The following is an 11,565-nucleotide window of genomic DNA, read 5'->3' as shown; positions in this document are numbered from 1 at the left end:
TCAAGCATTATTTTGTTTTGTGCCCACAGGTACCAAACCCAGGCTGTAGCTAACCTGAGCATCATTTTCTTCCTGTGGAGTATAGTTTCTGGTGTCCTTAATTTCTTTGATGCAGAGGACAAGTTTGGCCAGGAGCTCTCTCATTTTCTTCAGGGGAATCAAAACTTCAGCATCAAAGAATTTACCAGGAATAATGGTTTCTATCTCAACAGCAGCACATTGTTAGAATGTGAATTTTTTGGGAAGCCTTGTTACCCACAGGTAATATTTATGTTTTTATAATACTATAAAAGGAAATGTGGACATTGCAATAAAGCTGAGGGAAGGCATGTAAAAAGATTGGTCGTTTTGGAGCAACACAAAGAGTGCAAGTGTTGGAATAGGAATGGAAATATCCAAATTTAAAGTCATTAAGGCATTTTGTTTGCTAGGCCAGTCACTATTTCCTCACTAAGCTTGTCTCACAGGGTTGTTGTGAGGAGATAATTGCCATGCAGAAGGCTTTAGGAAAGATTAAAAAATGTAATGAATAAATATACTAGTCATGCCACATGGGGAAGGGAATGGACAATATTTGGAGGGTAGGAATGGGGTTACCTGTGATGGATCACAATCTTGCTCTGTGAGTCATTCACATGGGAAACATGCTACCTTCTTTATGTTGGATGTTCCCCAAGTCCTGCTCAGTTATGGGAAGCTCCTTTTGTACATCCTCTGTATATAGTGAAATAAGGGTAATTTGATTATTAGAACAAACATATAGAACCATAGCTTGAGTTGCATGAATGTTGCTGATTTCTTCCCTCTTTTTTTTGGTACTCATTTACATTTTCATCAGTAGCCTCAATGCCCATTTTGGAATTAAACTGATTTGTCTAATCCCTCAGAACAATAGTTGTTACTGGCAAGCCTTCTTTTCCCAGGGTTCACATATTTGTGATGTCACCAGAAAAGTCAACGACAAATTTAATTTTCTCCATGTTAAGGACTGGCCTTTTAAGAGTGCACCTGCTGCTATATTTTCTGGCAGAATCTCTATACTGCAACAATGATACAGATGGAGCAGTCGTGACCCTTGCTTGGGAATGCTGTTGATTTTTCCCATACTGATCCCAAGTAGATCCAAATCTATAGCTACAATTCTCTAGGAAAACACTAACAGGAATAGAAGAGCTAACGCAGTTTTCACTTTTTTTGTTGTTGAAGGATTTTCAGCATGTCTTCACTGAATATGGAAACTGCTTCACTTTTAATCATGTTAACATTCCGACAAGAAGAAGCGTGAGCGTCTCTGGAAGGGGCCTGAGTTTGCTTTTTGACATCAAACAGGTTGATCCAATATGAACTTAACCATCTGTTGAAAATGTTCTGGAAATGCAATGCTGAATCTTGATGGTTAATAGCACACACTTAGGGTAACCTGAATGAAACATGGTCCTTTAGCCCAGATATTTACAATAAATAGATTTTGCCTCCAGCTTCACAAACATTAGTAATTTTAGCCCAAGGCAATTAGTCAGCTTGCTTAGAGTCTATCATTCACATATAATGTAATAAGGAACAAGATTTAAAAACATCATCTTGTTTAGTTAAATATCACTATATTTTAAGAAAAATGTGGCTGGGCCCCCATTAAGCATCAAAGTTATTAAGACAGGGACACCTGCAGGCCAGACAGGGTTTTTACACAGTTGGGAGGACTTCCCAAGTATGCAGAAAAATGAGTTTGTAAATTAATCTGGGTACAAATATACCAAAAGTTAACCTGAAATTCCTTCTTCAGAGTCTCTGTTCACTAAGTGAACAAACATCAGTCTCACGGTTCCTTACAGTGGGAATGGGAATTCGGTGAAGGAGCTACAGCTGTCCCCATCATCAAAGAACTGCTGTATATTTGTCATGCAGACATAACTTACAATCAATCACAGATCTTGAAACTCATGTCCATTGAAGACTAAACACCTGATTTATATCCCTAGTCACCTGTTTCAAAAGCAGTAATGTATATTTTGCCCATGTCAGCATATAAAAGGAATTCTGCTGGCTTGCATAAATCCCTCCCCTTACAATGGACGGAGGCTAGTCACAAAAATGGATTACCCTATGAAGCCATATACAGGTAGTCCTATTTCATGTGACCACACTTATGGATGGCCACATGACCAACTACTATAAGTGTAATTGAATGGCCTCTTTGTTTAACAGAGGAAAAAATTATCAGTACCTGCACCATTGCAAATTCTTCTTCCAGTCCTTTAAGTACATTCATTTCAAATTTCCCCCAGAAATTAAATCCTTCTGGCTCGAGTCCTGGTGTTCTCTCTAGCCACGACTTAAAGAACAATATAGATTAATTATTCATTCATGACATGGATTGTGTATTGGTTTGTATCCAGCCAGTTTTCTCACCCAGTTCCCCTCTGGACTAGAGCCCTCATTCCACATGAATCGTGTCCATGGAGGTCCTACAATCCCCAGCATAGCCTTTTGGGTGGTCAAGGGGGGTTGCCTCCTCCCTTTTTCAACAGTGGAAAATCTGTTTGTGTACAATACACTGTCTAGTAACTAGCTTTTATAGTTTGTAAATTGGCAGTGGCATTTTTAACAATGTTTTACAGATTTGCTTCCGATGACAAAATTAATATTTTGGGGGTGTGGATCAATGTCCACACCATGTCTAAGTGACATATAAATGATACACCAGCTGTGTAAGTATCCCTTTTACCTATGGCCAGTAAGGTTATTGTAAACTCCACACTTTCGAAAAGTATATACAGTTATTGATGTTTGCTTCATGTACTACTGTAGTTAGTAAAGCAAATCAGAGAAGCTTTCTCATAATGTTAAGGCATTTTAATTAACCTACTGCAAACAGTGTTCATAAGAATTTACCCAAGTGTGCAAATGCCCCATATATTTTAGGCAAGAGGGATTTAGATTTGTGCAAATACATTAGTTGTGCTCAACTAAGGTAAATCCCTCTTGGCCAAATTTAATGAGATCTTTGAAATCCATAAATTATTGCTAGAATTGCCCCGCAGCTGGTCACCAATTAATAGGAACCCTTACTTCCACTAACTGCAGCAGAGTTAGCTCTTGCTCAGATTTCAGCAGTAACTCATTTTCTTTTCCTTTGAAGTTATCCCGGTAATGTCTTCTGTTGTATGGGACTCTCAGGCTCTGTGGGACACCAATCTTATTCTCCAGTAATCGAAACTGTAAGCTCTGAAATCCTGATGCTGGACTCAAATAATCTCTTTCAAGGTAGAGAAAAAGAACAGTTTTGCAATGGAAAAAGTGAAGTACAATTTAATATATGCTTTTGAGGAAACTCGTTCAGTAAGCAAAACATAGACCACCATGTCTAATTGCTTCTTTATGGAAAGCAGAGACTGGCTCAGTGTCTTAGGAGATGGTGCGGAAGGTTCCTTGCAGGGAGCCAAAGCAATGGAGCGCTGTACTGAGAAACACTCCAGAAATTATTACAAAGAGTACGTCATTTTAAAAAGAATAGACACTAGATCAATCTGCACAAAATGCTTTCTAAATTCTTTCTAATTAACCACCACCTTCTGCATTCAAACAAATCAAGAATATTTGCAAAACATTTACTTTGCTTGTCTTGATATATTGCAAGTATAAAATATAAGTACTTACAAAATCAAACATTTTTGTATTTACTCAGAAGTGAGTTGGGCTAAATTAAATGGGGCTTACTGCCAAGCAAGAAAACATACAAAACAGGCTTATGCTAACAGCACAATCCTAAACAGAGTTAAACCCTTATAAATCTATTCAGAGTGGCATGCTGTAGTGGACAGAGTGGCAGAATAGGATCCTGGGAGACCCAGGTTCAAATCCCCACTTCACCAATGGAAGCTCACTGGGTGACCTTGGGCCTGTTACAAACGCTCAGCCTGACCTACCTCACAGGGTTGTTGTTGTGAGAGAATGGTGGAGGGAAGAATTATGTTCAAAGCCACTTTGAGTCATAAGTGGTGAGAAAAAGGTAAAGGTAGTCCTCTGTGCAAGCACCGGGTCATTACTGAGCCATGGGGGTGTCGTCACATTGTGACATTTATTAGGCACACTACGTTTGCCATTGCCTTCCCCCGTTGTCTACACTTTACACCCAGCAAGCTGAGTCCTCATTTTACCGACCTCGGAAGGATGGAAGGCTGAGTCAACCTTGAGCCGGCTACCTGAAACCGACTTCCGTCGGGTTTGTACTCTGGCTGTGAGCAGAGCTTTTGACTACAGTATTGCAGCTTACCACTCTGTGCCACAGGGCTCTTGGTGAGAAAAGGCGATATAAATCAAACAGACATTTGTATATTAACTCAGAAGTGAGTCCTGCTGAATTAAAGGGGATATAAATAAATAAATGCATAAATAAAAGCATGCATCATCAGTGGATTTGGATGGGTGTGGCTCTGCTTAGGATTTCATTGTAAATCACATGTGATCAATCTAGATCAGTGTTGCCTGTGCTGGCTGGCAGCATCTCTTCGGGGTCTCAGGCAGAAAAGGGTCTTCCAAGATTGCTGGCCTTGTGCATGTTTAGAATTACTCTTTTATTATTTGATTTTAATTATTTCCCCTCTCCTCTTTCTCCTCCCCACTTAACATTGGCCACCTTGTTCTGAAGTAACTAAAATAATGAAAATACAGAATAGTTATAATAGGGATAGTAACAGAAATGGCTTTTCAACTCATTATTTGATTAGTTAAGATCCAAGTGGACGCTTCTCATCTTTTTTGTTTTGTAAATTCAGCAAACTGGGTTGAAGAGTCACACATCAAATTCTACCCTTTAGTTGAAAATGAACCAGACAGAATTGCTGAGCGTACACCTTTGGTGTGACCAGCTTCCATTTGCTAAAGCATACATTAGTCTTGTTCATTTGAACAGTCTTATCCTGATCTATGAGTTATAAGGTTTAATGCTGACAAATGGCAAACTTTCTTTTGGCTCCAAAGGGTTCCGTTCTGTGATATGGGTATTGTCACTTGTGAATGAATCAAAGGAAACGTTTACCTGAAATCAAAGAAGTCCAGGGCTGTCATAGTTTCTAGGACAGAAAATTGTTCCACGAGTAGTTTAAGGATCATTGAAATTCTGTGCATTCGAGCAACAATCTTCAACATATTCCGTTCATCTCTCACCTTAGTGGGGTAGGGGGAGAAGATAAATACATCTCATGGCTCACTAGCAAGACAAGGAATAGGGGCTTTGTTTTAATCGTTGTGTTTCATGTAATGAAGACAGCATTTAACCCAGATCTTGCTGTTTAGTTTTTATAAACCACTGAAGGGTTTACTTATATTATTCATGCTTGTGTCTTCCAAGGAGGAATGTATATGAAATAATTGATCAGATTTGGCAAAAAACCCAAAGCAAGTTAGGCGTACATAAATCCTATTTAGGCTACATTGGCAGTCTAATCCTCTGTACGTTTACTTCGAAATTAGACCTGCAGGGTTCTCTAGGACTTACTCCCAACCACGTTTGCAGACATGCTTCACAATGTTAACTAGGTTTACTCAGATCAATGTAGCATATTCCTGAATAATTGTATTTAACATTTAACATCCTTACAGCATAGGGCGATGAATGCTTATTCAAAAGCAAGTCACATGTAGGGGCTTACTCCAAGATAGATGAATATAGGATAGAGCAGTCTTCATCAGTTAGCTATGTTGTTAAGTCTTATTTATTTCAATGGGATTTTGGGTGCCCAACAGATAATTTTGCTGTTCTAAATCTCCTCAATAAATAGAACCTTCAGTAAAGAGCTGAATTTAAAATACTGTGTGTGTTTCATGAAAAACAGCCAATAACGGAAATATTAAATGGAATCTATTTTCATACAACTTACGTGACCATTTTGAAATATCACTCGGACAGAATCCAGTTCCCACAGGATCTGCTTGAACCATAGTTCATAAGCTACAATTAAAAGGCATACACTGTTAGTTTCCCTTCTTAGCAAACAGTGATAATGAATTCATATTGAACATCAGAAAGTTAAGCATCTCTTGATTTATTATGAAATGGTCCTATAAAATTTTCCTTAAGAGTAGAATATTAAAGAAAACACGTATAGAATCTGCCTTGAATTTTTCCATACTATGTCAAGGGCTAGTAACAGGATAAAACAACACAAGCAAGACTGGAGAGTGAATCCTGGGTAATGAGCCATTGCCAGTTCCTCCAACTTAGCCTCAGCTTAGAGTTTGAGGGACCAAGTCTCTAGCCCTACCAGGTATTAATCAAGAAGTCATGGTTTCCAGTTGGCAAAGTGTCAGACAAAGATGTATTTTATCTCCCTATTTCTTCAAACTATATGCAGAACATATCAAAAGGAAAGCTGGATTAGTTTTAGATGAAGGTGGAGTGAAAATTGGCAACCGAAATCAAGATAATTCATACCATAGTATTCCTCATTACTATGCATGGGTGTGAAAGTTGGATAATGAAGAAAGCTGATAGGAAGAAAGTTGATTCCTTGAAATGTGATGTTGGAAGAGAGTTTTATGGATACCATGGACCACCAAAAAGACAAGAGGGTTGTAGATCAAATCAAGCCTGAACTCTCCCTAGAAGCTAAAATGACTGAAGTGAGGCTATTGTACTTTGGTCACATTATGAGAAGGCAAGACTCACTGGAAAAAACAATAATGCTAGGAAAAGCTGAAGGCAGCAGGCAAACCGGAATATCCCAGATCCTAGTATGATATTCTAACCAGTACTCCATGCTGGCTTTTCCAGTGAACATTTTTTCTAGTGAAACTGGAATTCAGAAGTAGTAAAACAGAGGGGAGAGTGAATGTATACAACAATAAAAGAAGAAATGAGGGTATTCTGACTGCAGGTGCTGCAGCAAGAAGGGTTTTCTTGGAGATCCTGGGCCCGGAGCAAAAAAAGCAGAGCATAAGATTTGGAGCCTTGATAACAGGTTGATCCAGCAAGAGCCCCCTCTCAGCCCAAAGCTATGAGGGAGGCAAGGCAACCCCATCTGCTCTGGAGGGAACACCTGGGACTCAGTTGTCAAGACTTAACTGGGGCTAAAATCCTTCAAAGGATTACATTCCTTTGAAGGATTTTAGCCCCAGTTAAGTCTTGACAACTGAGTCTGGCACAAGAGCTGGAGCCCAGGCTGCAAGCCTGGCACTGGGTCTCCACTGGGCTGCTTCTGCATGGTCCCACTGCCTCTCCTGCCTCTGTTGGGTGGTGGCAGAACCTGCAAGGTTGGTGGCTACCACTGCTTCTGGAACTTCTGCTAGGTCTCTCAGTGGCAAGGTCTCAACTTCAAGCTCTTGGCACATGGCCTTGGGAGCTTGGGGCTTGAGGTCTTGTGACGTGGCCTCAGGAGCCACAGTTTCTGGCTCTGAGGAAAACCCTGTGCCTCTAGATCTGCCTCAGAAAGCCATCCTGTCCCTTCCTGGAGCTCATCTGGGTCCCCATCTGGTGAGTCTGAGCCTGGTCATGACAAAGGGGAATCTACTTCCCCCTAAAAATTGAACTGTACCCCATTAAGGTCTCCATCTATTTTCATTTCCAACGCATTTCTGAGAAACTGATAAGGCATATACAAGCATATGGACTCTAACTGGACTCTAACAGAAAATTGGATCAATTTATGTTTTATGTATCAATTTTATAGACATAATTTAATCATCAAATAATAAACATAAGCTTATAGTACACTATTTTTGCTTTTGCTCCAGAAGATTACCTTGGTGGGTTACAATAAACAGATGTTCATCGTGGATTTTGCTCCCCTTCTTCTCACTCTGAAGTTCCTGAGCATTCAATATTTTGTCTAGCTTTAAAGAAAGAATAGAAGCCTTGGTCTTAAGGCAGTACAACAAAACTTCTCTTTCCATGAGTTTGCATTTAACAGTCAGCATGAGCATGCACAACTTTAAGTTCAGAGTCATATTAGTCTATGTTAGTTTGTTTGTTTTTTTAAAAAGAACATTACTATTGTGATCTATAGTCCACTGTGATGAAATGGCTAATAGGAGGAAATGCATACAGCATACATAGTATGCTAATTTGAGAAAATCACACACATTTGTCTTGCTGTTTATTTATCTATTTAAAATAATTATGTGTCCACCTTTATTTCAAATAACTGGGACCCAAGGTGGGTCACCAAATAAACAATTCACATAATACACTGAGAATTATCTAAACAAGCCAGTGAAAATACAATAAAAACTGCCCTGCCCAGGCTCCTATGAGTCCTTAGATTTCCATCAGTATCAGGAGACTCCAAAGGCCCTATTAAAAAGTGCTAAATCCCTTGTGGGATTCCAACAGAGTTGAAGCCATCCTAAGCTCCTTTGAGAGGTCATTCCAAATAGCCAGGGAGGCCAATGAAAAACCTATAAATAAGCAGCAGCAGAATGTACCCTTGAGGGGGTTAGTATATCCAACAAAGGTTGCTGGGCGAAGTTGCCATGAGAGTTCATTTTGAGAGAGACAGACAAACAGAGAAAGGGCGGGAGGAAGAGTCCTTCAAGGTTGCAGCTCCTAGCACTTTGAATTGGACTGAGAATCATATTGACAACCAACATAAAGATGGTAGAGTATGATCCCTACAGCTAGCCTGCAATAATAAACAGGCTGCCACATTCTGAACCACTGGCAATTTCCAAGTCGTTTTCAAGGGCAGTCTCACGTGGAGTTGTTTTCAAGGACAGCCCCACTGTTATGCTTCCTGAGTAGGATTGCCAGGTCCCTCTTTGCCACCGGTGGGAGGTTTTAGGGGTGGAGCCTGAGGAGTAGGGTTGCCAACTGCCAGGCAGTAGCAGGAAATCTCCTGCTAATTTTATGTTATTTATACCCAATGAATATTATAAGTGCAGTGTGTATAATTTATAGATAGATGTAGGTAACATGTGTAATGCTGATTCATTGATGTGTAAATAACATAAAAATGCATATATTTGGGTGGGGAATTCAGTGCAAAGTATACTTCTTGTACAGCCTGGGTAAAAACTCATAGGGCCCCTCGCAATATAATTATTTGTGTTGCATAGTTGCCAACTAAAGGGTGACTATAATCAGATTCCAATGGTAGCAGTTATTGTGCTTTATCTGGGTGGTCCTCTGTGGGGTTACCGCACTCGTATTCCCAGCGATGTATTAAGATTTTGAAAATGTTCTAAAAAACATCGTTTTAAAATGGTTTTTGGATACCACGGCTTATAAATGGTTGGAAGATGTCTTCACAGCTAAAGGGGCCAAACAAAGTGCCAACAGGAATTTTTATAAGTTTTCAAACTGTTAATACAACGGTGGGAATACATAAAAAGTGCAAACAGTATTTTTTTTAGAACATTTTCAAACTCTTAATACATCGCTGGGAATACAAGTGCAGTAACCCCCTTTGACTGGAAACAGATGACTTTTTTTAAAGAGCTGGAGGTGTTATGCCCACGGTGTGCACATTATTTTTTTCTGCCCCAAGACTAATCTCTTGTCAAACAAAATGTGCCTCAAAAAACTTAAAAACATAGACTCCAGATAAAGACTCAGCTGAATCACATTACCAAATAACATAAGTGCTATCATTAATACCTTCAAGTCTTAAAATTATTGACTGTGTCTAGACAATAAACAATTGGGCTAGCAGAGAGACTGGCCAAATGAAAACCATTATGATTGTATAACTTTTAATTTATTCTCAGGCCTTTAGTTCCCAGTGGTTTACTACGGCTTGTTAAGATAGTCTGTTCATTCAGGGCCAGTGACAGAGAGTGCCCAGGACCCCCCTAAGCCCACTACCAGGCCCTTCTTCTTGGCTACCCACCCACATGCCCCCACTTGCTTGACCATCATTCTCCTGCCCACTTGCAAGCTCTCCCTCTACCTGTAGTAATAGCTGCCCAAACTGGCTGCAGGCCCTTTCCCCGATGGTGCTGGATGGTGGCTGCAGCTAGGAGTGCCACTGCCATGGCCACAGGGAACACTGACATTTTGTGCATAGGGTTGCCAACCTCCAGGTGGTACCTGGAGATGATCTGGGATTACAACTGATTTCCAGATTACAGAGATCAGTTTGTTTGGAGACAATGACTGCTTTGGAGGGTGGACTCTATGGCATTAGACCCTGCTGAGGTCCCTCTCTCCCCAAATCCCACCTTCCCCAGGCTCCACTCCCAAAATCTCCAGGTATTTCCAAACCCAGAGTTGGCAACCCTATTTGTGTACCACCCACGTCTCCTTCTCCAGCATCACTAGGCAGCATATCCAGCTGGGAGCCCAAGCAACAAAACACAAGCAGGCAGTGGAAGGGTGTGAGTGCAGGCATCAGAGGAGATACATCAGTAGGGAGTCAGCAGCAGTGGGCCTTGCCATGGCAGCTGCCCCACTTCAAGATATGCTGACACCAGCCCTGTATTCGTTCCGACAATATAGTGCCTTCTGCTCTTTAAAGGACATTCTGCTCTCTTCACGAACTGCAGATTAGGCAGCTTGAACAAAATTTAAATACTGTTCTGCTCTTTTCTAACTCAAAAGCAGGTTGTATTAAAATAATCAAACTCTCTTGCTATCCGTCATCCATTGACTCGTATAAAAGTTGAGGGAAATTGTTTTGCATAACATAAATGTTCACAAAGATTCACGTCCAACTGAGGTGCTAAATCTCTCACACACCAATATATTGGAGGTAGCATGTATGCAGATGACCATTTTTTGGAAGAGAAAAGCAGTGTGTCCCATCACAAATTTCCATTTACCTGTAAATAGTCTCCATAGATAAGCCCCCCTTTGCTTGCTTTATTTCCCCCTTCTTGTGACTTATCTTCCCCGTCTGACAAAGACAGCTTGTTGAAATTAAATCTAGGAATAAAACAAAAGACAATTAGGCTAAGGGATTCAGACTGCCTACACTTGTTCCAACCTTTTGATGGGATGGAGCATAATTTTTAAAAAGCTGATTCCACAATTCCATTTTAATCATATAGCACTGTAGAACATATTGTTTTTATCATCATCATCATTATCATCATTATTGTTATTTTTGTTGTTGTTTTCAAAAGGTAGCTTCTTATTCTTTTTTAAAAGTACTTTTAGTAGTTAACCATCTACATCAATAGGCAATACTGATGTAATATTGTTGACGTTCTCGTAAGGTTGGCGATCAAAATAAGTGCTGCCGTTGTTTATTAAAAACGGAAATGTACTCACTGATATTTGTTTTCCCAAAATGGACACCCACTCATGACTCCAGAATCCAATAATGCACTGAGCTCCCCTTAAGCAGAGGGCAGTCTCCTTTTTATGTAAGATGATCCTAGGATTTAGACCAATCCCTGCTTCTTTATCGGCCCATCCCTGTAGTCATAATTACAGAAGTTACTCTGAAACAAACTCCATGAAGTATTTGTTTTGTCAACTGATCAATTCTTTCGGTCAACCCCAACATGCACTGAAGAAATACTCACAAAGGTCAAAAGTTCCTCTGCAGTTCCTCTAACCATTTTCAGTCATGCAAAGGGATGGAGATCAAAGTAGAACGAAAAACACACACAAAATGAAGGGTGTTA

General features: G+C 40.1%; 1 protein-coding gene across 1 annotated transcript; it reads right to left on the bottom strand.

Annotated features, from left to right (window-relative positions):
• On the bottom strand, nt 1–11,241 carry TDO2 (tryptophan 2,3-dioxygenase). Its single transcript, XM_056855053.1, has 9 exons — nt 11,207–11,241; nt 10,756–10,858; nt 7,740–7,830; nt 5,880–5,950; nt 5,039–5,166; nt 3,070–3,256; nt 2,225–2,332; nt 1,009–1,144; nt 1–200 (listed from the first exon to the last, which is right to left on the bottom strand). The coding sequence occupies exons 1-9, from the start codon at nt 11,239–11,241 to the stop codon at nt 1–3; spliced, it is 1,059 nt and encodes a 352-aa protein (XP_056711031.1).
• Nucleotides 11,242–11,565: the final 324 nt, after the last annotated feature.

Source organism: Euleptes europaea, chromosome 9 (assembly GCF_029931775.1).
Source record: "Euleptes europaea isolate rEulEur1 chromosome 9, rEulEur1.hap1, whole genome shotgun sequence".
In the NCBI taxonomy this organism is placed as follows: domain Eukaryota; kingdom Metazoa; phylum Chordata; class Lepidosauria; order Squamata; family Sphaerodactylidae; genus Euleptes; species Euleptes europaea.
This window is presented reverse-complemented; position numbering and strand designations above follow the sequence as displayed.

Bases quoted from the DNA above. Each gene is read 5' to 3' on its own strand.
- TDO2 (XM_056855053.1), bottom strand. From the start codon at position 11,241: ATGAGTGGGTGTCCATTTTGGGAAAACAAATATCA. The intron at 3,257-5,038 runs GTAAACGTTTCC...CTACCTTGAAAG, and splicing joins CTGGACTTCTTTGATTTCAG to AGATTATTTGAGTCCAGCAT. The intron at 1,145-2,224 runs GTACTGATAATT...GTGTTTTCCTAG, and splicing joins AAGAATTTGCAATGGTGCAG to AGAATTGTAGCTATAGATTT.